At 41.8% G+C, this 27,108-nt stretch overlaps 2 protein-coding genes across 2 annotated transcripts; both read right to left on the bottom strand.

Moving 5' to 3' along the window:
* Positions 1 to 412: 412 nt before the first annotated feature.
* Positions 413 to 18,781, bottom strand: LOC137868225 (vang-like protein 1). The gene is made up of 9 exons (XM_068704866.1): positions 18,633 to 18,781; positions 13,871 to 14,119; positions 12,893 to 13,064; positions 6,818 to 7,246; positions 6,248 to 6,423; positions 5,397 to 5,530; positions 3,398 to 3,548; positions 2,913 to 3,147; positions 413 to 2,353 (listed from the first exon to the last, which is right to left on the bottom strand). Exons 2-9 carry the CDS (start codon positions 13,939 to 13,941, stop codon positions 2,093 to 2,095), a joined length of 1,629 nt encoding a protein of 542 aa, XP_068560967.1. The 5' UTR covers positions 13,942 to 14,119; positions 18,633 to 18,781; the 3' UTR covers positions 413 to 2,092.
* A 2,742-nt stretch (positions 18,782 to 21,523) lies between these two features.
* nhlh2 (nescient helix loop helix 2) lies at positions 21,524 to 21,898 on the bottom strand. The gene has a single exon (XM_068735455.1). The coding sequence runs from the start codon at positions 21,896 to 21,898 to the stop codon at positions 21,524 to 21,526; it is 375 nt and encodes a 124-aa protein (XP_068591556.1).
* Positions 21,899 to 27,108: the final 5,210 nt, after the last annotated feature.

Raw genomic sequence — 27,108 nt, 5'->3', positions numbered from 1 at the left:
AAATATAGAATCCACACATAGTGGAGAAGCAATAAAGGACAACATAATAAAGGCATTGAGCCAGTAGCATGAATGCCATGAGCAGCTCAACCGGTGAAATACAGTAGTCCATTCCCAAATGTAATTACTGCTAATAATCTCCTGCTGCACCACCATAACCTACCTGAACTAATCACAGCCTATGATATATATCCACCCACAATAGATAACTTTCACATCATTGCTTAGTTGTCTGGAGAGCAATCAAGACTCCAATAAACTGCCTGTCAATGACAACGCCCAGTTCGCAGCAGTCAAGAAAACAAAACCAGATAATCACAAATACAACTAGAAAGGCTAATATAGGCTGATCATTCTTACAGTAATAAAGGATACCAAGTAAAAATACAGCAATCAAATGCATTGAAAAGGTTGATACAAATATTTATTCTTTTTACAAATGTGACTTTGACACAGCTCCTGTGATTTTACATGTTCTGTTGTATAAAAGAAGACGAGGACAAAGCATTTGGAAAAGCAACCTCTTTTCTTCTTTATGTTCCTTTCTTTCTCATTTCCTCATTCTCTCTCTCTCTCACACACACACACACACACACACACTCGACTGCACATGTATGCTGAGCACATCCTAACTATAAATGAGGCACATGTGTAGTCAAGAACTATTTGCAACCATCAACACTCTAAAAGCCTAAACAAAACTACACCGTCAGTGACCACAGTAACACTTGTGTGGATATAAATGTAACAACGTACCAGGTCCCATAAATACAAAGGGTTTTAAAAATACAGATCAAATACTCACACAAATTGGATTGATGCTCAGGACAGTGTTACTGTTCCAGTAGCTGTAGATAGGTGGCAGCTGTGTGCCACTGAGACAAAATACTGGAAGCAGAAATACTAACGCTGGGTCGAGTTAATTTACACTTGATACAAACATTTGCCAGCATGAGATAAGTGGCTATTCATTTTGGCGAGACATTTGGAGAGACATAAATCTCTCAATGTCCTAAATCTTTTGAAATTGCTGAAGTAATAATCCTTTAGGTTATGCATTGTCTGATGCAAAATAATGTATATTATGTGGATGGTGCTGTAATAATACACCTCATGATGAATTAAGATGAAAAAAGAGGGATATGTTTTTAAATTAAACAGCACAAAGAGGCCAGTTTTGACACAAGATATTAAAGGTCAACCACATGAATCTCAAAGCCGTCCAAACATTAAGTCTCTCTACTAGCCTACAAATAGTTCAGTGTATTCTGCACACACTTAACTGTACATACATAACAAGAAGTCACATGTGTTTGTGCACAATCTATTCCCTAGACCATCTATATTCAGCTGTACTGTGGTTGGCATTCAGTCCGAGAAATTCCAGTGATTTTCAAACATGTCTTCATCTATTTACAGTCCATTTATCTCCACAAATACAGACACGGTAAAAGAACTTTGACAAGGTAAAAAAAATCATTCAAGCAATGCAAAATTTTGATATAAAAAGTCTAGAGAGATAAAGTATATTCACATATAAATACTGTACATACATCTGTAATACGGGACATTTAAATAATCATTGCTGAGACTGAAAAAGAGACATTTTGGTGAAAATGGTTGCGGGTTATATCAAATATCCTGGTCACTAGTAACGCTAAGTAGAAAGAAGAGACAGGTCGAGACAGATTTCCAAGTGTACACTACAGTCAATACACACACATCTTTTCTTCCTAAATCAAACACACTCCTTCTAAATCATGAACTCCCCCCCATGAAGGCTCACACTGGCACATGCAAATTACAAAGTAGAACATTTGTGAAGATCATCTGTCGTGCATAGAGGAATACCTGAACTGTGTTCTGCAAACGTCAGGACAAAGAAATCCAAGGATATTCTCTCCCATTTTCTATCTTTTACTGCTTTCATGTCGACCGGGACAAAGACAAGGACACAAAGATACTCTATGTGAGGAAATTACATACACATAAGTAAAAAAAAAAACCAGTACAAAAAGTTATTTTTGAAAAATTCAGTCAAAAAATTGTAACAGTCCCCGTTAGTCCAGATCAGCAGCACTGGTCCACTGTGTTAAACTGAGGTTTCTGATTGGAGCAGCAGTATAAACTTGTGAGACTTGGGGTCGAGGTACTCCTCAGTCAGTCGAATGTACGGGATGCCCTTGATGGTCACAGCTAAGCTAAAGTCAAGACACTTCAGTAGGAACTCTGAACCCTCCTTTATGCCGCCGGTGACAGAAGCCTCGCTGACCAAAGTCCACTGGTCAGCCATCCAGCGCTCAGGGCCGTACTGCAGGGTCGGACCAGGGGCCAGATAGGCCTCAAGGAAGGCCTGGACACACAGACACAGCCAATGACACATGTTCACCAAGGAAATCGCTTTGTGAAGGACATTTATTTAACCTATATGGTTTAAATTATATTTCCAGCTTTCATTTGCATAATTTTGACCACCATTTATAATTGCAAAAATAACATCAAAATACTATATTAATCTGGAAATACATGGCAACATGTGTTTTTCATGCCAATGACTGCCTGTATGTGTATTACATTCAGACAGCATAGTATTAAGATTTTTCTTTCTCTGTTTTTGGAGTGCCAGTTTAACTGATAAGTCAAAACACTTTGTTTTGTTTGTTGTGCTGTTTGCTGTAGCAGTGTCATTGTGTTACCAGATTTCAGCAGATACATTGGTGAGTACAATGTTATCTTAATTGATGGACATGATTTCCAGAATTATGCAAAGAAGGTCCAAGTTGTACAAACCTGGGATTATCCTTTACATCCTGTTAAACATGTACTTCTGTGGCTTGAAATATTAACAACACATTGTATTCTGACATTACAATATTTCAGTTATCTAGAGAGAGGTTCAAAGCCAAACTCACCTTAGGACTCATGTTGTTGACGAGGCAGAAAGCGAGGTGCTTCTGGATGCTCTCCATGCTGTGGGAGTGCTGCCTCCTGGTGGTGCGGAGGTACTTCTGCAGGGCCCGGGCCATGGAGGGAAATATAGCCAGAGCTGCCTCACGCACATCCATGATGTCAGACGGTGTTGCATGCTCGTCCTCTTTCTTCATCCGTCGGACATGTGTGAAGGCCTCCTCCACAGCCACCACCAGCCTGACAAAGAGGGAACATACACACAACAGTTAGCTTGCTGTCAGCTAATGCAACTGTTGAGTCCTTTTCAGACATGGAATACATAATACAGCTGACAGATGTTTCTTGGTTTTCCCTAAATTGTGATGCCATCTTTAAACAAGACGTGCATTCATACCGATCACATTCACGCACAGAGCTGCATGTCTGACAGAGTCTATAGATCAGTAAGCTGCCCTCCCACATGAAGACATTTGTTCCTGTGACTCACCTGGCTCTACGTTTACGGACTCTTCTCTCGTAGTCAGCCTCTTCGTAGTACAGCTCATTATGGGCGCTGTCTTTGCGTTTGGCGGCAGCTGTAACCATGGCTCGTGACTGATTTCCATTACCAGGCTGCGCTCCTGCAGTGCTCCCCGGGGCTGCACCGAAAGGGGAGGACAGAGGCAAATTGGTTATATTAGTTTGAGCAGGAGAAAATAGCACCTGACCCCACCGGGGTCTCTGATTAATGGGCTGTATCTCAATCTGAATTGCGGACAGGAAAGGTCAGATGGGAGGATAGCTCAGATCTCACACATCATTGGAGGTGTCCAACAACTATGAATCAGCCTCTTCAGTGTTACATCCATTGTATAGGTTGGACAAAAGATTTGAGAAGAGTGTTTGTTACTTATCTGGGACATCCTGCCAAATCATGTGTCTCAGTCACAGAGAATGTTAATTATAGCACTGAGAAAAGAGGAAAATTCCACTGGAAGCATCTACGTTTCTCTGATGCAGAAACCGTTATATTACAGTGTAGATTAAATATTCATTCTTTTACACTTCAAAGGCCATAGTTCTTGTCTGATCTGTGAATTCACTGGTTACTGTGACGAACCCATAAAGCTAATGGAGCTTGTACATTAGTATATTAGAATTCCTGGGGTTTTATTGTGGGGGAGTAAGATCAGAACAGTTTGGGGGAGGTTATAAAGAGTAAGCGCTGCAGGTCAGGTAAGGATATAAATCATTAATAATATGATCTGCATATGTGCGTTTATGTGTGTGTGTGTGTGTGTGTGTGTGCAGGTGAGAAAGAGATGCCGAAACTCGCAATAAAACATGGATGACAAACTAGTCTAGTATATACTGTGGAAAGAATGCAGTGAACAAATTTCAACAGGAAGAATTGTAAATATTTTCCATTGAAAGTATGGGTAAACACAAGCCTCTTTAAGTTCTGGCCTACATATTAATGCTATGAGCAGAGCGACTTTGAATGACTGTGAATAAGAAAGAGAGCGGTGGGTGGGTGGGTGGGTGGTTGAAGCGAGTGCAAAATGAAAAGAAAGAAGGGGGGGAGTGAGAGCGAGTCGAGCTGGAGACGGGCTGAGCGGGAGGAAGGAGAGATGTGGGAGTATGTGAGGAATGAGCGTTACTCTGATGAATTATTTAAGGGCTGAAATTCCACGGCCCCCTAGAGGCCTCTCCGCTGCACTTTGATAGGGAAGGGGGTGGGGTGGAGGGAAGGTGCGATGAGGACAACATATCCCATACTGCATCCCTGCAATAGATCATCAAATCCACTGTGCTGCGTAGTGGGAGTGGATTTATGGGTGGTGAGAAGAGGACCATTTTAACAGCAGGAAAGAGTGCAATGTGTGACATTACAAGGTGTGTGTATGTGGGTGCAGGGACAGCGTCACAGTTGGAGTTTGTGTGTGTCTGAGTGTGTGTGTGTGTGTGTGTTTGTGGGTAGTAGGAGTTCTTGTCGCGGATGCAATATATACATTATGTCACGGACGGAGGCTTCAGAATGCAGTAAAGATGGAGGGAACTGAACCGTGAAATTAGTGGCTTCCTGTGATAAAGTGCTGGGTGGAGTGACGCTGAGGACTTTTATCTGTACTTACTGTCCAAAAGGTATGTTCTCAGTTTGTTTTTAAAAGCTGCTCATGGAAGAGATGGAGATGGAAAAGAGAACATCACAAGAAGAAAGCAGAAGGAGCGGAAGTTGTAGTAAAACAGGGACCTGATAAACAAAGACAAGACTTTGACTGGTGGCTTAGATCCAACGAATAGTCAGACTTCAGATAGTCGTCTAGATGAATCTGTTGCACAGAACTGTCTAGCTCTTGACTATTTCAAGTAAGACTTATTTGCTGTGACAGAGTAGCCACAACAAACCGCTCGGCTCCCTTATCTGTAGCAGAAAACAATGTTCCAAGGACTATTTCAATTCAGTGAAGTTAAATGTATTTAATTTAAAAGATGAGGTGACTGACCATCCACGTTGTAGACCTTCAACGCGGCCAGGTGTTTGGCAGCCCGGTGTTTGGAGGCAGAGAGGAGGGCTGGGTTATGGAGTGGGAAGTCTCTGTAGTAATACTCCAAAATGGACAGAGCAGCCTTTTGAATGCTGCATGAGATGAAAAAGAGACGGAGAACACACAAAATATACAATTTACATCACGGCTGACTTATATAAGAAACTGAATAATGCCCTTGAATCCACTGAACAATGAGATGTTGTTTTTTTTTGCCTGAAGAAGCCTGATAAAGATCTCTGTGTTATTATATTGTTGCTTTATTTTAAGGAGTACCTCCAACATTTAGCATTGCACTTGTAGAACATTGTTGAATGTGTTGATGACTTGTCGATGTGTGAAATTGGTGGAGTTCCGGTTTGCATTATTGGAAGCTATTATTACAATATGTATCCTTAGTCTGTTTCTGCCTCCTGTCAAGGTTTCAACCTTCATGCAAATAAAACTCCCATTTAATTTTTAGCTTCATCACGCAAACCTTATCTAATTACAGTTGTCTCATCGTCCTGTTGAAGTCGTATACTCGATCAGTGCAGAAACAAAATGAGACAGCCATAGGACGAGCGCCTGTGTGCACTTTGTCATCCCTCCCCTCAACTCCTAGAATAGCTCGCCTTGGGCAAACTAGACGAGGAGGCTGATGAGTAACTCAATTACTGCCTGTGCCAGTCTGCCCTGTGGATTATGTGATGTTACACACACACTTCAACAGTGTATGACTGTGACCTGTGTCTAAATGTGTACTGTACAGATACAACTCTATAGATTCTTCTTTAATCCTCCTATTTCATTAGGAACTATATACGTACCTAAGCTGTCCTATGTTGTATTGACGTGTCTCTCCGTCTGTGGAGCGCATGACACACACGCTGTAGCAGGGCTGGAGGTGGCGGAGCTCCAGCAGCACCACGGCCAGGTAGTGGACAAACAGCTGGGAGTCCACGAGGGACACAGCAAACTGGACGATCCCATGGTAGTCCTCATCCTGCTTAGACCACAAGACCGGTTTACTGAAAACATTTACTGAAGGATGAAAAACAATTCTTTAATCGTATTCCACCTGACAAAAGTGTCAATGAGATTAAGAATCTTGTTTTCAAGAGCAGGATAGGCAGAAACGACAAGTTACAGACAAATAAAATACCACAAATGAGTGATCAAACCAAGTCTGATTAGTTAGCATTATAGTCAGATAACCACACAGCTCTGATGCATAAGCCTCAACAAAATTACAACATTAACCACCAACATCAATTTTCCACTTACCTTGAATGACTAACATTAAGCAAATATTTTGTGACTAAATGATAGAGCGTACTTATTATCTTTGAAGCCATATAAATACTTTCATTGCTCTAATGGCACACTCTCTGACCCACCTGTGCATCAAGGATCCGGACCCCATAGAAGAGCCAATAAGACATGGTGAGCAGGAGTGTGAGTGTAGTGAGGAAGGCCCGGTACACACACACTCGGGGCAGGCTTGCACGGCCCGGCTTGAGAAACAAGGCCCACATGGCCATCAGGAGGATGAGGAGCTTGAAGGCGATGGAGAGGAAGAGGCCCTCACAGGCTGCGCCACAAGCCTGCAGCCTGTCCGGCCACATTACAGCCGGAAGAAGCAGGAAGGCCAGGGGAGTGGCCAGCACCAGCAGCCCCACACATGAGCCCACAGCCAGGGGAAGATAACGTCGGAAGCCTTGGGTCCGATCATGCATTTCCTTCCCAAGTCCAACCACTTCCTCCTGGGAAATACTCAGCTCTGAGGTGCCTGTCACTGCGGTGGTGGTTTCCCCCCAGTTATCATCCTGAGGGAGGAAAGAAACAAAGGGGAAGGAAGGGTATGTTACAAGCCATGGATGTATATTTAGAGGTATTGGATTGTGTTGGCACTTAAAGGGTTGATTCACCCAAATTACACAGAAAAATGTAAAAAGCTGCATTAATTGAGGTTTTTGGCCCTGTGCTATATTATCTCGCCTTGAACAAAACAGTTTCCTTTTTTTTACATCCAGCACTGTGAAATGTGAACATTGAATGTCATTGAATGTGAATGTCAGTTTGCTGACAACAGCTGCCTGCTGCGTCTGGATACACGGTGGAGGAGAGCATTGTTTTAGAAAACTAAGCAATGAGCTGAAAGATGCTAAAAGACTCCGAAGAGCTAAGGGGAACAGATTTGGGTAATAATTCTGTGAAAACATAAAAATAGTGGCCAGTGCAACTTTAAATGTCAATGATCAACATTGTGAGCGCAAATGAAATTCTGTTCACCTTTTGGTATTGGGGTAGGGAAGAAAATCTCAGAGAGAGATATCTTATAGCATGGGCAACGGCAACCAAAACTATCTGCATTCCTCAATACCCCTAGAGGTAAGAGAGATGTGTTTCTTTGTCATTTTAAAAAGGCTGAGAAGATAGACAAAGCAGAGTGAGAAACTGGCAAATGAACTGATACAAATATAAACCTGTATCTGACATGCAACAATTCCTCCATTATCCTATTTTACTCCTCGTCTCTGCATGAGCAATCATGGACTTTATGCACCGTTCACACAGCACAGCCTTCATGCCATTTTGAGATGTTTCATTTTCTTGGAATTTTGCCGCATTATGACAGGCCTTCAAAGTCCCATTGAAGTAATGTAAAATGACAGGTTGGAGAGTGCTGTAACGTTCACGTTGGCAAGAAGATGACAACATATGCGTGTACACACACACACACACACACACACACACACACACACACAAATCTGAAGCTTTCCAAGCCCATCATTGCAAATTATTTTCAATCATTTTTTTTCTTTTAGCCAGCAGGGTCATTTTTTGCATAAATATTTCCAAGAAAGAGCGGCAGGGAGTATAAATTCATGACAAGTCTGCTCTAAAGAGGCATTTCTTTTTTGTGTGTGCCTGTCATTAATTCAGGTAATTAGCCATTCATTGTTCCCCAGAGTGTCACTGCATTGTATATCTCTCCAACTACAACCAATCACAGTAACAGCAGCTGCAGGGACAGGGAAGAGGGCTGGAAAGAAAGACACGCTGAACAGACACACACCTATCACATCAAACAGTCTGCACAGCCCAAAACTAGAGCCATATGGGCCTGATCAAGCTGCTGGGAAACCAGACAAGCTGTGGGTAGCGCAGACAGAAGGCGGTGGCATTAAATCTCACCGGTCTAGAGTGTGTATTCCCCTGTAAATTGCGCCTGCTATTAAGAAGTTAATATAATTTTTTGCAGATTAAGCAAACCCTGCTGCTATTTGTGGAATGTGAAATATGAAATTGACATGGCGTTTGTATATTTCCAATCAGGAAAATGCAGCATGAACAAGGTGCATAAATATGAATTCTGTCCTCCATTGCTGTTCACAGCTAATTAACTCCGCCATGCTGGAGGAGGGGATGCCAACAGGAGCCAGAAGATGAATGAGCATGAGAGGGAGGGAAAGTGAGAGAGGGAGGGTGGCAGTGGTTTAAGGTGTGGGATAGAGGTAAGAAAGGAGGTGGGGGAGGATCCGGAAGCAGCGTTTAATTCTGGGTATCTGCCTGCCAGACTAATGTGTGAGGCCAGAGGTCGGCTATGTAAGTGCAGTGTCAACTCCATTTAGTATCCAATCTCATTTATAGTCCTCTCACATCTCACCTCTTTCACTCCCTCGTTTACCAGGGTCCAAGGGAACAAGTGGGAATACAAAAACAATATCCCATTAAGCTTGACAGTGGAAACAACAGTTGACTAAACAATCTCCACTTCAGGTCCACTTATTCATCTGTTCTGGAGCTGCTTTTGACAGCATTACATATCATCAGCAGATAAAGTGTGCTCAGTTGACGCTGTCTTTTAGATTAAGAGAAGTGGGCTTAATTTGTCTTTTTCGCTCAATTTGAGCCCTCTGTCCACAGAATACTTTTGTTCATCATACCCAATAAATGTCCTGCTGCATGTAATAATGTGGACAGTTGGATTTTTGCAATCATAAAATAGCTATTGGACTCGCTGACTGAAGCTGGAATTATTGATTGTTGTTTTAACAGGTTGTATTTATGACCCAATATCAGATCAGAACTGTGTACCTGTTCTGTTGTCTGAGCAGAAAAATATGCATATAAATGACTAAACCTTGAATTTGGCTGTACTGAAACACAGTGGGGGTGATTATAGAGCTCAAGAGAAGCTGAGAGTCAGCAGAGACTGTCTCATCACCAGATGTCAGCCCTGAGGCACAGTTTTGTTTTTTGTCAACTGAAAGCGGAGAAAGAGGAAATTTTGCTTATTTTATTTTCCTGTATTTTACAAAAATGACCAGAAATTGACACCTGGTTTGGTGCCGTAGGCTAAACTAGGTGCAATAGGGTTTTTTTCAAGGAACTCATTTTGAGATGTCACAGTAGGAAAAGCACCGGTGTAAATAATAAAATGAACATCCCGCTGTTGTGCATGTTGGCTCACTGACACAGTTATTCAAGACACTTGAATAGAAAAGAGTCATTGTCAATGCTATTGGTAACACCAGTACTTTTGCTACTGTGACAATGTTTGCTGTGAAAAGTCATACACATTTTTTGACAGTTCAGGTAAATATGCTCAGATGAATACTCACAAGCTTTCATGCTCATGTCTCCTCTCGTGAGAGAAACAGTGTCTCACTTACCGAGCTAATACACTGTTAAAACCAGCCATTAAGTCTCAGGGGATTAATCCGGAAGATTAACGCTACACTAATCAGACCTGATCTCTACATACAGTAAAGCGAGGAGAAAGAGTAACTGAGAGAGAATGAAACAGAGAAGGGTTACAGAGGAGAGAGGGGGGTAGCATGGCTGCTGCTGCTTGCTTGGCAGTCTTTTCATCTGGCAGAGGGTGAATATGGATTATGGTTAGGCCTGTTCCACTGTCCCAAAGCACAACAACATACTGATTAGCACCAGTTACACAGACTCACACAAAAACACACACCAAACACTCTGCCAGCTACAAAACACAATAGCAAAGCCCCAGTTGCCGAGGTTAAAATGACATTTACACATTGGTGTGTTTGCGAGCGTATTAGTGACGCTGTGTATGTGTTTGTGTTCAAGTGAGTCATAGGAGCTACGGGACAAAAAGAAATGGCATTAGACTCAAATGCCTGGCAGGTTTCCTACAATTTACTCCATTCTTTTAATTGAGGTGGTTATTTCTTTATTACATAAAAAGCTGCGAGCATAGTAGCTATGAGTAGGAGTGTGTGTACAACTATTCGTTGAAAAGGGCAAAGAAGCAAAGTGTGAAATGATAAAACAAATGTACGTGCTTCTCCCCATCCGCTTTGGTATTCCTAGAGCTAACGTTGTGATTTTAATTCACTGCCTTCTGGCAAAAAGTCACAACGTCTCACAAAGCAGCATGGACAGTCTCAGTGACAGCCTAGTTGCTCTCTCTATGACTCACTCACACACACCCACACACACACACACACACACACACACACACACACACACACACACACACACACACACACACCGGTCCAAGACCGTATCCTTATGTCACAGGCATCCGTGTAAACATGGAGGATTATTCATATCAGCTTTCCTCAAAGTGCCATTTGGCTGGATGCTAAAGCTAATCTCAGTCTGTGAGAATGTCTCTCTGCACTGGAGCCTGTTAGTGTTACATCGGCTCTGCCATCTAACAGAGCTGCCCCCAAAAAGGCACTGGCTGGGGCGGACTTTGGCGGTGGTAATGATGGTGCTGCCGCTGTGCCATTTGGACATATTTGTCTGAAGGGCTAATGCAATACAATGGCAGATTACCTTACACTGCGGACAATGGACGTAAGCTACAAGCTGACAATCACAAGACATCGTGGAATGTGGCTGCCCAGCCGGAAGGGAAAGCAAGAGCAGAGACGGCAAAATAGGTCAGACCTCTCCAAAATTCAGAAAGTCTGGCTGAAAGCATGTCCATATCGTAATCACATTAAATAATACTCTATAGTACATCTTTTCCAGGCAGCTTCAGACCTCAGCTTCTCCAAATACACACACACATTTTCTCCTTTTTTCTCTTACACACAAACCAACAGTACATACACAATGACAAAATGCTCTCTTTTTACTATAGGTTTCAAGTAGGTCAGAGAGCCTGTGAAGGTAGCCCAAGGCAGAGTTCTTTCTAAAGAGCAATAACTCTTTTTCCCTTCATTTGGTTGTTTTTTTTGCTTCTCATTCCGTTCTCTTTAACTTTCATTGCAATGTACTTGCTCATCTGCATTTAAAGGAATGAGGAAATACACCTTCTTGATAAGAGTTAGATGAGAAGATCGATACCAGTCTCCCATCTGTCCGCTGAATATAAAGCTGGAGCTAGGAGACAGTTAGCTTCCCATACAAACTGGAAATGGCCTGGCTCTGTCCAAAGCTATAGAACAACACCTACAAGTGCCTCTAAAGCTCACTAATCAACATGTTGTATCCTGTTTGTTTAATATGCACAAAAAAACTAAAATGTAACGACAAGCAAGTTGCTGTTTTATTGTGGGTTATGCCAGGCAATCTCACAGTGACTCCAGGAAGTCCAGCTCTTGGCAAAATAAATAGTCTGGCACATAACCCTCTGTAAAACTACAACTTTGTGTTTTATGCAGATTATTAACAAGAAATGATTAGGAAATTTTGTAGGTGCTGGTATGTGGATTTCTTTTTTTCCTTTTGGACGGAGCCAGGATAGCTGTATCCTCCTGTTTCCAGTCTTTGAGCTAAGCTAAAAAGGTATAGTCCATCTTCTTATCAAACTCAAAATAACAACTACTTTAAATAATGGTCACCATTTGAATGCATCTCTAATCTCTGCGGCATCGACTTAGTTAAATATCTATTCTGTCTTTGAGCTGCATTATTACAACATTTTGCTTCCCTGTGTCTACTTAAAAACCTATTTTGCTTGCAGAGCTCAGCAAAATCAGCTTTGTGGAATGACTGGTATCAATTTGCTCTGCTTTCAAAGCGATAAGGCATGACAGTTATACCCAGTATCACACACACACACACACACACACACACACACACACACACACACACACACACACACACACACATACACACACACACCTACACACACACACACACACACACACACACACACACACACACACACACACACACACACACACACACACACACTGTAACATAGCGTTGTCCGTACAAATCCGTACAGGCCTACAAGATGGATGCTAATCCTCTGACCTATTTGATCCCTTGTCACCATTGTTATTATGTGTCAGGCGCTGTGGCAATGGGCAGCCAGCTGCTCTGAGGATGAGTTTATAAGGTCACGGTGCCGAGTTCATAGTGTAGATGGATTACTGGGCCTTCTGATTTTTTCTGAAGGAATAAATGACTTCTCTAAAAAAACAGCCCATCTTTGACGCGTGATCGGTTTCGTGGTACACTTCCATGTAAAATACCTGGGCTTCATCTCCCTGATCAGCTGTTGGTGTGGGTTCTCCTGGCAGCGGCTCTCCATTGTGAACGGGGGAGTCCTGGGAGGACGTGTCAGGGGGGTTGATGACCACGGACCTCTCAGAGCGAATGCTGTCTTTACTGCTGCTGGCCTTGTGCCGCTCGCGGCTTCGATCGCTGGAGTTGAACAAACAAACACAAGACCAATATAGACGCAGGAAGTTAAGATCATTAAAACATATTCTCATGTGCTTGTATACTTAATATTGATAAATCTGGAGACTATTTCCTTGCTTAATCGTTTTGTCTATGATAGAAATTGTCATATATGCAAAGCTCGAACCACCAAATGTTTGCTTGATATATGACCAAAGAATCAATCATTAAAATATCTGCACATCCATTTTTTTCTCGATCAAAAAATATGAATCGACTTATTATTCAGGTGTAAATTCATGCATACAAGCAAAAAGTACTCAAACACAAATGCACACACAAAACAAGAGCAGAAAAAAACGATTGATTAATCGACACATGAGGTCAATAACAGAGTATTCAATAGTAAAAATAATAGCTAGCTGCAGCCCTACTGGGCAAAAAGCTGGTGGAAAGGGATAGAGATGAATACTGAGGAATGGACAGGACAGGAATCAAATGATTCTCTCATTTGTGGGATAGACCTTGTGAATTAGTGAAATAGGTTAGATTCACTCAGCTGTGACGACCCTAATCCACAAGCTCTGTCTGTCTCAATCTCTAGCTTCTCACTTTTCTGTCTCTCTCTCTTAGTCACATTCATTTGGCTACAACCAACACAACCAAACTGAAGACAAACACAACAAACTTAAAGTAATTACATGAAATACAATAGCAAAAGCACGCTGCGAGAGATGCAGCTTGTGATCTAGCAGAAACTCATGTAACAGGAAGGGAGAGATAGACAGATACAGTCGGATGGAAAGGCGGCCAGACAGGAGACATACCCATGTCGGTTTGATCTCCCCGAGCGGCTGGAGTGATAGGAGTAGCCCGAGTGGGTCGACTCAGTGTCCATTCCAACGCGGTGCAGAGCCGGCAATTGGCCAGGGGGGTGGGGAGTGATTGTTGTGTGGCAGAGAGGGTAAGTTGGCAGCAGTACTCAGGAGGAGGAATGGGTTGCTATAGAGACGGGCCTCAGGAATCCACAGCGACTGACAACTACCCCAGATAGCTGCGTTAGTAGCCACATTGACCTGCGAGATGGAGAGATAGAGGGTATGAGGCTTGCATCAAAACTTGCAATGTTCAACAAATAATGCATTAGGCACGTTAGCCAGGCCATACTGGCTTGTACTGATAATCATTCAATGTATTTTAAATGAGAGCAGAATGACAGGTAATCAAAATATTAGAGCATCATCTATTTGTATTGTCTGTACTGTAGCAGATAGAGACATATTATCTTTCCTGAAAGTATGGACCTGTGTTCAGAATCTGTTCTGAACTTCAAAACTACATGCTTGTACTATTCACACTGGGCCTGGAATAATTTACAAGACAAACTTTATTTGGAAACAGGCTAAACCAGGCATTCAAATGCCACATTCACAACATGTTTTATGAATAATGTAACTGTTTTAATTAGCCAAGCTCGCTCCTTTATGCCTCGCAAATCAATTGTGTGTGTGTGTGTTTTGTGTGACTGTGTCTTAATGATGCCATTTTGTCCAGGTCTCTCTTGTAAAATAAATAATGCATCTCGGGAGACTTCCTGGTTAAATATAGATTAAATAAACAATGACATCATAATCCTACAAACATAGTGCAAGAGCTTAAGGGAGAAAACGGAGACCAGTGCCACCAGTTTCAGAATGATAAGTAATCATAGTATATCGTAGAAGTCAAATAAAAAAAAAAATCCACCAGAAAATAACTAGATGAATAAACAAAACAAGGATATAACCCACTTTAATACTGTAGCTTTTCTTATCCTTTTTCCGAATAATAAATGCTCAGTATGTGAACTAACTCTCCATTCTGTCATTCCTGTTGAAGTCATTATGAGGATCAGACTCACTTCCTGGGCCTGAATGCATGCTGTGTGGTGCATGAGGTTGTCTCAGGGCTTCACCATGCATGACCATTCATTTAGACCTCAATCTACTGTCTGTCGCCCAGCTGTTGTCCCGATAATCATGTGCCAATCACCATCTCCAGCCCAGTCTCATTTTACTTACCAAGATTACCCCCCCCCCGTTTACAGGCTTGCTTTGTCGTCTCTGTAGCCTATAGTGAATATAAAGAGTAAAAACAGCCCATTCAGCATATTAGTCTGTGAATCCACGCAGCAGCATGGAGCTCATGTTCTGAAAATAAAATGGTTAGAAAAATTTAGCTGCAATTTTAGCTGATTTCCATTAAGATGATACAGATGGGGTTGAACGTTTTTCTCTCTTTCCATAACCCATCATGATAAATGTGGACGGTGAGGAACCACTGATTTTCCATTAAGGATTTTCACGCAATGCATACATTAGTATTACCACTGTCTGGATTGTATGTGCCAGACAAAAGCTAGAATTAGCAAATGATGGTGTGGTGCCAAAAAAATATAGTTTCACTGCGAGTATAATAGAATAGAGCATCACTTTCCGCTGGTACAGACACGTATGCTATTGAAAGCAGGGGAGCGTATGCCGAACAAGGCAGAGCTGCGTATAGATGCAGGACTTCAATAAATATTGCACTTGAACATACCACTCACAACATCAAAGCTGATGTCGCAGCATAAATTTTTAAACGCAAACCAGAGTTTCGACAGAGGAAAGTCATAGCTCTCATCTCTAAACCCACATCTGGAGCGTCCACTGTTGCCTTGGCAACACCAGAGGCAGGAGGCCCCATCTAGGAGCAATAATCAATCACCCCTGCTGGGAGTAAATTTGTGTTATGCGTCTATGAGAGAGTGAGGCTGGGGGGTGGCACAGTGAGAGGGCACAAAGAGCAAACAATGGCCTCTCATCACACCCAGCGCCCATATGGTTAAATGAATAAGGCAATGATTTGAATAAAAGCTGTTAACCCCCTGAGTGCTGATCTCTGAGCGCGTGGCAGTGGTATGTGGGCCAGGATGATTCCTCTGAGAAGCCACTCATCCACGAGACAAGCCTGAAGAGGCATAGTGAACCAGGCCATGTGGAAAATCGCAGCCACGGGGTAAGAAAAACTATCAGTTACAAACCAACGGATAACTATGAATAAAGCATAACAATGTGCATCAGAGGCAAGCGGCCTCGCGCTTGTTCTGAGTCGGTCCATCCAAAAAAAATCCAGTGATCCTCTGTGAGGTAAACAGATTCTCTATTGAGACGTAGTTGCTGCTTCGCTGCAGACCATTCTGGTTGGCTGCACCGAGAAGAGGTTCACAAGGGCAGAAAGTGACACTAATGTAAAACTAACACTGATTAATGTGTTTGTTTAGTGGATGTAGGCTGTTGCACAGTGGGGGCTACTGTAACTACATAGACTCAGAGGTACAGACGTGGTATAATGGAGTCGTTTCTTTATTTATATCCTAAAGAGAGAATGCAAACAGACTGCACTATTGCAACAAATATGTGTGGGAGTCCATGGGGAGACCTGATGGATTAGGTTTTTTTGTGGCATTTTCCCCACTGATCCAACTCATCAATTAATAATAACGCATAGCAATGACAGATTTTTAGTTTAATGTCCTTGACCTCACGGGCTTTGGCCTCCAAAACGGGCAGAGAAAGAGAGGTGTGGAATTTGAGATTTCATTAAATACCTAATGCAATGCTGGCACCCTAAACGGCACAGATCAGCCTCGTAGCTCATCTAGAGCACATGATGAGGCCTGGTTACCATGGCATCTGTGCCCTCCTTCACACCCATTAGCCCTCGTGCCTTCCTTCATGTGCGACCTGCACTGGTGGCATTATGCCATAATCTGCAGATGCAGCAGCCGGCAGTCTGCTGTGTTAGTTTATTTCCTTTATCATTCATTCGTTGTTATTAACTAGTAACCATGCAATATCATTTATAGTGACGGAACACAAGGTGACATCTTTTCCAACCAACAGGACTCAATTTATTATCATATGTTAGACAAAAAGTCACGCAATTGTTGGCATTTTGACAAATCCTTTCAGCTGTATATTATTTTAGTGTAGTAATGTGAGCAACACAGTCGAGTAAGCTGGGTAAGACCTCTTTGAAATCAAACAATGGGTGACACAGTATGTGCCCGTGTTATTTATAGTGATAACAATCTCCAATCCCTCCATGGACTTCGGATAACCCAGAGGAACAGCTGCTGATTAACACACTGTAACATCGCTGTTAACTGACTAAAATCACACAAATGGAGCCAAAGATGCAGAGACATGAAACTTTCATGGAAATTATTTTGTGGGCCTCACCGCTGGGACACACGATGTCATTAGGAACTTATTTCATTAGTATTTCTCTTCCATTGTTTGCTGTATGACTCTGACATTTGATTCTCGGCACAAAGGTATTCGTCAGATATGTGAAGAGAGCAAACCTGTGACCTTTGAGTGACTGGAGAGAGTCTCAGCCACTCCCACCCTGCTGTTCTTACACTCACACACACACACCTACGCACACCACAGTAAAAGGAGAACGTTAAGACCTGACACAGTACTCTGGAATGCAAACTTGGTCACCCCCCCGGTCCGCTCATGTGGAATTAAATAAAAGTACAGTAGAAGGAGAGGGAGTGAGGCGGTGAGAGAGATAACTCAGTACATTCCTACCTTAAGGAAAGTGCTTTTGTGCCTGTAAATACACTTCTGTACACTGCTCTAAAATGCACCATGCCTTACAGTGTGCTAGCCAAGCGTTTGCAGAATCCTAACACTCCTTAGTAGCCTAAAGGTAGCTTTACTTCTCATTACACTTGTGGCAGTCTGCCCTGCCGGCCAGAAAAAAAAAAAAAAAACATGGTTCAAAAGAGAGCAATGACAAAAGCCTGGCTGACAACACTTTCTTTTGATCGTTCATGGCAAGAATGGCTTCCAGGGGGTGAGTCACCAAGGGGTTCCCATACCTCAACGTGCCCTTATACCTCTCTGCTCAGGACCTATCAGCACATAATCAATAATAAATGGCTGCAGGTGCAGCACAGTTTCACTGCAGCATCATGACTCTGAGATACTGGGAGAGACAGCGCCGACGGTGTCAGAGGAGGCACGTGAGGCGGCTTCAGTCATAGTAACACCTCATCCAGCTGTGCACAGTGAGCTCTTCAGGCAGCTGCTGATGATGGCGATACACACCATCACCCTGCAGCGGCAGCTTAATACGCCCTTTATGTTACAGGCTCCTGGGTCTGAAAGAGAGAGCTAAGGATGTGATGTTACTTCTTCTATTACACAGATGCGGTTTCGGTTTACAACAGATCTGGTTTCAGTCACATTCTGAAGACCATTAACCACAGCAGATTATAAACTATCACATGCATTATGTCGGCTCTGATGCGTTTGAGGCACTGGGCAGTGTCTAAATAAAAGGCACATGTAGCCTACGAGGTTGGCTCAACATAAATAAGAGTAAGGAGGACTAAAGGCTGTCTGATGAGAAGGAAACCATTTTTTTCTCCACGACGGCAGCATTGAACTTCATCAGTAATTCCTGCGAGGGGTTGCGTGTGTCTCAGGCGTTTGGCAAGGATATACCCAGTGAAATGAACGCAGCGTCGCGACAATCAATTCGTGTACCTACCTTTTTTCGGTCTCAGACGTGTGCCATATTCCTCTCGTGCGCCTCGGTATCAGTGTTTCGGTGAGAATCTGGCGCTCCTGCGCTGCTGCTGCTGAGGCGCGTCTGTACTGACAGGGGCAGATCCCTCACACGATCCTGGCCATTGTGGTTATCAGTACCAGAGAGGGAGGCTGCATGGAGGTGCAACACTCTTCAAGTGCACTAAAATCAGTATTTTCAGCAGTAGCCCACAAGAGGTCGTCCTTTACGACAGCCTTGCTACAAGCAGGAAGTTAGTACACGTTCCCAGTGAAAACAAATTAAAATCACCCTCCATTCAGAAATGTGTTACTGCTCTTGGATGTTTGAGCTTCACTGTGCAGAATGATGTGTGTGTACACAGTTTGAATCTCGAGGGTTATTCATCTGCTGAATGGGGGCAGTTTCTCTGTACTTAACCTAAACTCTGATTTAGATGATTACCGTGGAGGCCAATGTGGTCCAATAAAGTGTGATGTGGAAACATGAAACCACAGTTCACATATGCTGAGGATGGACTTTTCGGTAAAGTAGGAGACATCTTGTTGTTAAACTTTTGAAATTTGCAGATTCACTGAATGTGTGGATGTAATTTGTTTTAGCTTAGGTACTTCATTGAATTTTCTTTATAAAACCCCCCCCCATAAAAACCCATTGTACATACATGTATTGTACATGCTGTTGCAAGTGCACCAAGTCCCAAGACCACCAGGTTCACTGTATTGTATCTGTCTAATGACGTGATAAAGGCCTTGGGTCCAGCTTCAATGTCTGATCTTGAGGCCCTGTCTTGAAATGAAGGTCTCACCTATATGTTTTTACTGGTAAGAGCTGGTAGGATGGTGGTATTTGTAAAAAGAAACAACCAAATTAATATCAGTGATACACAATACAGCAACATTGAATTTATTCTTGACATTCAAGATTGCAACTGACAAAATAATCTCACTCCAAGCTCCATTGAGTAAATGTTCTAGAGCTTTTGATGATATCGACAGATCAACTCTGTTTATTATTTTGCACGTTTTTAATTAGCTAACATGAACAATATGGACATTTGAACAACTACAATTTCATAACAACTGAACTCCATCTGCTGACGAATCTCATGTGATATGATCGAAAGCTCCAGAACAGCTAAATGCAAATAAAGCAGGGGTTTCAATGGTTCAAGGCATAAACAAACCACAAATAGCTACTTTGAATATCATCAATACATTTTCAGGCCTGTTCAAACAAATTGGCAACCTGTGCTAGTTTTTCTTTAAAATGTATATCCACAGAGGCCAAAAAGAGAATATGAAGTTTTTAACAGTTAAATCTCCCCCTATATCCATCAGAGGGCAGTGCTGCTCCTTCCAAACACAGTTTGTGGCGTGTGTCAGAGCTCTATGCAGACTTAGCTTACAGTTCTTGCCTAGTTTTAGAATTTGACCCACTTTGGCAAAAACTACAGAATATAAATAACCATCTATGTATGGCCTGTACAGCACTGCCTCATTTATCTTAAAATCTGATGTTAGGCTTGGCCTTTCCTCTCCTCCCAACATACCTATTGTATCCAGTGTGTAGTCCAAGTGTGTAGTGTGTGAACTGTGCAGTGTTCAGACAAAGGGCTGTCACTCTTACTGCTGGAGTGGACACGAACAATACCTCAAGCCCCTCGGGCCACATTACACCGCAGAGACTCACATAAAGGGATGAGAGAGGGAGCACAGACGGCTCCTGACTAATGGAGAGAAAAGTCAAAGGGACGTGCAAGAGTTTGTATCCACTGCCTGATCTCATAAGAAAATATAAAAGCCGTATTTTGGGAATTTGCAAAGCCAGTGCATAATGTAAAGAACACTCAGAAGAACCTCAAATGTCAGTCTAAAGGACTGTTTTGCTTTGATTTTTGATATTTTGGGCTAAAGTCTTAATCAAATCATGTTGGCATTCATCCCAAAATATTAAGCAAAGAGTTACCACTTCTTTCTCTCTTGTCTTGATATGTTTACTTTACTCAATCATTTGTATGTATGTCCACTTGTGTGTGTGTGTGTGTGTGTGTGTGTGTGTGTGTGTGTGTGTGTGTGTGTCCAGAGAGGAAGGAGACAGATGGCGGTAGTATGGTTGTTTTGGTTTGTCTGGTGAAACACCTGCCCCATCCAGAGGGAGAGAAACCCCAACAAATACCAAGACCTCACCCATGTGATAGAGGAACAGCTTCTGTAATAGCTTCCCTTCATGGCTATACTTGAAATGAATAGAGCTAAAAAAAAAAAAAAAAGTTTTCAGAAGACACATTGTACGAGGAAATCTAATAGTAAGACCTTCAAATAAAAAATGTCAGAACTATTGTAAGATAATGGGGATAAACAGCATCTAAAATGTTTCTTTCATATTTTCAGGCTGTCCCACTTTATTCTCAACAAATGGATTTAATTTCAACTGCAACTGAATCCCACATAGGCACACAAACGTCCAGTAGAATATCTTTTGTGAAACTGAAATTAATGTATTTACAAAATAGTGCACACAGACAAGTCACATCACTGGCAGCAAATGTAAGGTCAAGCATTGCAATGTTTCAGTAGTTTGGCTACAACAATATAATATACAGAACCTTTCAAAATATGTCCATTCTTTTCATCCTGTTGATGACAGTAAGCCTGCAGTCCGGCAACTCTTTCCCATGATGAATTACTAATGTGATGTTACCATAATTAAGATGCATGACAGTCTACACTCTACAGTGTGCCATTATAGTTTAATTTGACCTTATAACCCCAGGACATTCCCGTATCTACTGGTATCAATATACAGAAATCATTCATCTGTGATGGCTATGAACAGTCATCCTGCCTCAGTCCATCCTCCTGTTGGTCCTTCTAAACATCCAGCACGTGGTTGAGGTAGGAGATGTAACACATCGCCAGTCGCAGGATCTCAATCTTGGACAACTTCTTGTCTGGTGGGAGCGTTGGGAGCAGCTTTCTCAGTTCTGCAAAGGCCACATTGAAGGCCACCACGCGGACGCGCTCTCTGGTGGCGTGCGCAGATCGATATTTAGCCGTCGCGCGCCTCTTCCGCCTCTTCTCCTCCCTGCTGAGGGCGGGCACGTGCACGGAGCGCGCCTTGCCATTACCATCGTTGAGTTCGGCTGGCATGGAACCACACTGCACATTGAACGTGTCCAGAAGGGTCACCGTGTCCGTTTGTCCCCAGGGCAGGTCGGACTCGGGCTGGTCAGGACTGAGCATCATGCTTCTGTCCTCACACTGGAATTATCCTGAAGAAAATAGTAGAAGTCAGTAGAAGTGACATGATTGGATGATGTTCTGTTTCAACGACTAATAGCCAGAAACTGAGACAAATACAATGTCCACATATTAGGCATGGGGGGTTATTTCATACACGAAAACTCTCGTGCTCTTCGTCAATTTTGAGGTACTAATTTATTTGACTATTTCCATTTTCTGCTACATGTCCAATTAATTAACTACAATTCTGAAACAAACATTACATTACATTACATTACGGTCATTTAGCAGACGCTTTTATCCAAAGCGACTTACAATTCAGTATCTATCTACACACCGTAGACGCAGCTACGGGAGACATTTTGGGGTTAAGTGTCTTGCTCAAGGACACATTGACATGAGACTAGTAGAGCAGGAGACCCTCTGATTGAAAGGCAGCTCTGCTCTCCACTTCGCCACAGTCACCTCAAACGTTAAACTACTAAATTCAGATCAACTACAAACTATTATCAACAACATAATGACATTATTCTTATGATATTGTTATAGTCAAATTGTAAAACTTGGCTAGAGATAAGGGACAAAGGACTCTGAAAAATGAGGGACTCGTGGTGTCCCCTAGTGGAGGACTACACATTTGCTGCTTGCAGAGTCCAGCGCTGTCCGAGGTGCTGAAACAATATCAAGACTACAAAATCAAACGCAACTTATAAAGCCATTTAGTAAGATAACGATTATTTGAGATCCATGCTTGTTATCTCAAGAGAAAAAGCATTACATCATATTTTGACTTGTGAAATTTACTTTAACAGCACTGGAAATGGATAGATTTATAACACATTTGGCATTTTTCCTTATTTGTTTAAGGAAGAAAAAAATATCTATATTTTTTTTAACGCATTGCCAACTCAGAACATCTCTCTTTTCAGCGCTGGGCTTCTTTTTTTTTTTTTTAGCAGATGAACTGCCTGTTTGGCGCAAGCAGGAGTAACTTTAAGGGTAGGTTTTCCGTTTAAATCGTTTTTTGTTTTAATAATTGCATTATGTTTTAAGTTTTAGCTTCTTTAAACTAAGAATATTTCAAGCTTGCAATCAGCTGAGCCGACATTAAGAACAGCGCAAACCTCTGAAACTGCGCTGCAGAGCAAAGGTTTTGTAGAAGTGCAGGATAAGTACATGGCATTTAACTTACCTTGCACATTCAAAAACAACAGAGCCAACTGATTCAAGAGTCTCACATCTCTAACCCAATAAAGAGTCAGTGCAGCAGCAACACGTAAAGTTACCTCCATGTTGTTTTTCTTTAGTTTTTTATGATGTTGACTCGAGTGAAAATGCTGGTAACAGTGCGTAGGTGAAAAAAAACTCCGCAGTCCCTCCTGTCCTCCTCCCTGTCCGTCATATTGTCAGGTGCATATCTCATCCTTCAGTAAAAGATCTGCATGTTTCTCCCATCCAACCTCGCCTGGTTGTGCGCAAGATAACACATCCCAATCTCCTATGAAAGAAAAAAAAACGGAGCGAAGTGACGAAACCGCAGGATAATGAATGTTTGTTGTTAAACCTCCAGCTTTCATTTTCAGATTTCATCCCGATTTCGATGCGTGCACAGATTAGCTTTGTTTAAAGCGCAGCACGTTTTATTTTGAAAGGTTACAACCCAGTGCACTTATTACCAGCCTTGTTGACTAGATCTGCTTAATGTGAAACTACTTCCATTGACGCCATATTTTTCCTGGATCCAGTCAGTATAACGTCAATTGAGCACCTGTATCTAAATAGAAACAAAAAGTGTTTTAGTCTCATTGCCAAAACATAAATTACCTCCACCTATTTGGTCCATTATAACGTCCACAGTAAAACAGTGACAGCTCAGTGCATCCTTTGTCTAAAGAACGATTGTGTCGTATCTGTGAAGCCTTGGCTGGTGATGAGAGTTTTAAATCTCAATGAGATAGCAGATTACAGATAGCTGGGAATCTGTAAACCACAGTGCACAACATTCGGTTTGGTCATAAACTGTTAATTTCACCAGAGCACATGCTTTGCCATTTGCAGTACCTTAATGGGCCCAGTGCTGATTAGAGGGTTTTGGAGAAGGAGGGTGAGGGAATGACGGCTGTATATCAAAACAGCTCATTTATCCAAGCAAATGGGCACCGAGTTTAATAAAGGCTACTCAGTTTAGTGCCTTTTATTACAACTTATGTGTGCACCACAGAAGAATAAATTATGATATTGTGGTTCAGTTTGTACTTGTAGGCTGGTACTGAGGTTCTGGCATTTTGTTTTTGATCTGCTTATCTCTTGGAGGAAAATGTCAGTGCTAATCATTACTAACAAAATAGCTGTGAATAAATCACCAAAGGGCCTTCACCCCTGTGCAGATGGTGGAGAAAACAAATGTCTGTACACTGTAAAAAATGGCACCAAAAACGTTTAGTGTCCCCCCCCTCCCCCAAATGCTGCACCTGCCCCACCAACGCCAAGTATCCTCCCTTCACCCCGGGTAAAGGAGACGTCCAGTTACCTGGGCTCTTCATGTTAGGAAATAAAACGTCCCGCTAATGGTCTGAAAACAATGTTTTGGATTAGCTACCAACAAAAAATCAGACAGCTAATACAAGCATCAAGTGACAGATCATAAAATAAGCTTTCCAACAATGCTTTTGTATGTGCGTGGCATAAATAAAAATAGAAGTAATTTATGGAAGAAGAAATGTAACAAATGAGCCAAAAACGTACTTGTACCCTGTAGATTTCAAAACAAATACAAAATTGAGGGATGGTCAAATTGTCTCCACTTTAAGGTTACGAGTGAAGAGGCTGATGTTGACTATGAACATGCTGAACAAAATAGGCATAGTTACTTTCTAACTTGCTAAAAAAGACAATGTCCCAACTGTCCCTCTGTCCCAACCAACCCCGCTCTCATGACATCATTTGTTTTGTTAGTTTGGTTTTATGCAGGAACCCCATTGTGGATTTAATCAACAGATTAGATGACTGGAATTTGGTGGTGAAAAAGTTTGTGTTGACCAACTGTGTGATGCAACCCTCTTGTGTAACCAACACATTTGTACATGCAAACAAGCTGAAGTAGTTTAATCTTAATTTGTCCCACCCCTCCCTCCCTCAGCTCTCCAATCTGTCTGGTTACCATCTGCTGTCATAGATTGTTTCTGCTGATTTGGAATCAGATGACATCTAATCAATCAGGTTTATCACCATGGCTACAGCAGTGAGGAGGAAGAGGCTAGTGGAGGAGGAGAAGAGAGGTGAGCTTAAAGCACATCATATTTTCTAATTCAGCACTGAAGTAAGATGAGACACATCAGACACATTTAGTAAACTACAAACAATTATTTACACTTGATTATTTCGGTGATTCATTGAAAAAAAATTGGTTTTCAAATAAAAGAATAACAAATAATGTCATGACATCATGAGTTTGTTTTGTCCAATCAAGGACGAAAAAAGGTACTTATTGAACAATGATACAAAAAAAAAGATCCCTGTATTTAAAAAGCCGGAGACAGGAATGTTAAATCATGTTTGCTTGATGTCTAACTTCAATTAATAATCAGTGATATTAGTTAACTGTTCATATTCTGTCAATGACTAATTGAATATATAACATTAAAGGTATCTGATTCGAAGAAGAAATCACAGAATGGCCAATGTTTCAATAGGGTGATGCTATGTTACATTACATTACATTACAGTCATTTAGCAGACACTTTTATCCAAAGCGACTTACAATAAGTGTATTTAACATAGGTATTCAAGAGACCTACTGGTCACCAGAAGTCATAAGTGCATCTCCTTGCTTACACGAGCATCTAAGAGCATGAACCAGAGCAAAAGTACAGTGCAGAAACAAACCAATACGAATACAACAAGTGCTGAGTGGAAGGCTCAGAGTAGTACTTGAAGAGGTGAGCCATGTGTTCATGTAAAGAAAGGTACGATACTGTAGTCTACTATTCAACTAGCAGGTAAAATAAATGATTGCAGTTAGCAGAAACACTTTATTTTAGTCAGCTAACTATTGTGCAAGTTGTCTACAGGCAAGCAAATGATACACTAAATGAATGATTAATAATAAATATTTACATGGTTTAAATAGAGCTGTTCTTTCAAGGAAATGATGTGGTGCCAAGTTTGTGCCATGCACTTTGCAAAGGTAAAGTAAAGGTAAGAGCTGTGCTATAATTTAGTTGTCCCCTTCTCTTCTGTTTATTGACAACATAAACAACTGTAACAAGTTTTCATTCAGTTTTACGTCCAACCTGGCACTTAGTTCTGTTTGCTTTTCAGGCCTGGGCACAAAATTCCCAACTGTAAATTAAGAGGAAGAGCTTCCCAGAGGAGCAGGAAGAGGCAGTAAACAGACCATTTACAAAATATAATTGATAGTAGAGAAGCTTAAATGGAAAGTAGATGGATTTGTTTCACACCTGAGAATAGCAGGGAAATGCCTGTTTGAGGTATTATGTGAGTTAAAATGTAAGTGTTACATCCTTCCGCTAATTCAGTAACAGACAACACCTGTTTCTAACTCCTCAGGGGCAGTTAATGGACTGTGGAGAGGCGTAAGACATGTTAACGATAAAGAGGGAGACTTTTATTCAGTCAGAGAATTTTCTCTGGAAGCAGTGACTCTGATCTCGGTGCATGCCTCTGCTGTCACATTAAATAGATATGCAGAAGGTCTGTCTGTCATCCACTCTATTAACAACGCAACTCAGTGTTTTGCTGCTAGACACTCACAGTTCAGTGAACATCACTTCACCACGTTACCTTCAGGGGCTTTGGCTCAGGAAACTCTACTTGGCTGACAAAATATAATAAGTGACTTACAGTATTATCCCGACGAGGACAGAAGAGAAGAAAAAGTGAGCATGAGGATTATGAGATTATAATATTTAGCTTTTTTTTTTTGGGGGGGGGGGGGGGGGGGCTGTATAGCAGCTAGCATACCATATATTAAAGGCCAAATGTTGCCCTTAAAAAACACAAAAACTACAATGCCAGGGAGCTTTTAAAATAAAATTAATAAAAAGCTGAAAAAAGACAAAATTACTAAAAAGAGGACAAAGTATTCAAAGTCATGTCAATATGGGATTCTTTATTTTAAGTTTCCTTTTTAGTTTGTGCAGAATAGGTGTGTGTCTCTCCTTGTTTTGGAACCATCTGTTGGCAGGAAACTC

The sequence above is a fragment of the Cebidichthys violaceus genome, unplaced genomic scaffold (assembly GCF_023349555.1).
Source record: "Cebidichthys violaceus isolate CVI_PGR_0920_01 unplaced genomic scaffold, fCebVio1.0.p SCAF_11, whole genome shotgun sequence".
NCBI classification, from domain to species: Eukaryota; Metazoa; Chordata; class Actinopteri; order Perciformes; family Stichaeidae; genus Cebidichthys; species Cebidichthys violaceus.
Note: the sequence above shows the minus strand (reverse complement) of the source record. Positions and strands in the feature narration are given on the sequence as shown.

Coding starts and splice junctions, on each gene's coding strand:
- LOC137868225 (XM_068704866.1), bottom strand. CDS start 13,941: ATGGACACTGAGTCGACCCACTCGGGCTACTCCTATCACTCCAGCCGC. Junction 3,148..3,397: donor GTCCGTAAACGTAGAGCCAG/GTGAGTCACAGG, acceptor CCTCTTTGTCAG/GCTGGTGGTGGCTGTGGAGG. Junction 2,354..2,912: donor TCAACAACATGAGTCCTAAG/GTGAGTTTGGCT, acceptor CTGTGTGTCCAG/GCCTTCCTTGAGGCCTATCT.
- nhlh2 (XM_068735455.1), bottom strand. CDS start 21,898: ATGATGCTCAGTCCTGACCAGCCCGAGTCCGACCTGCCCTGGGGACAA.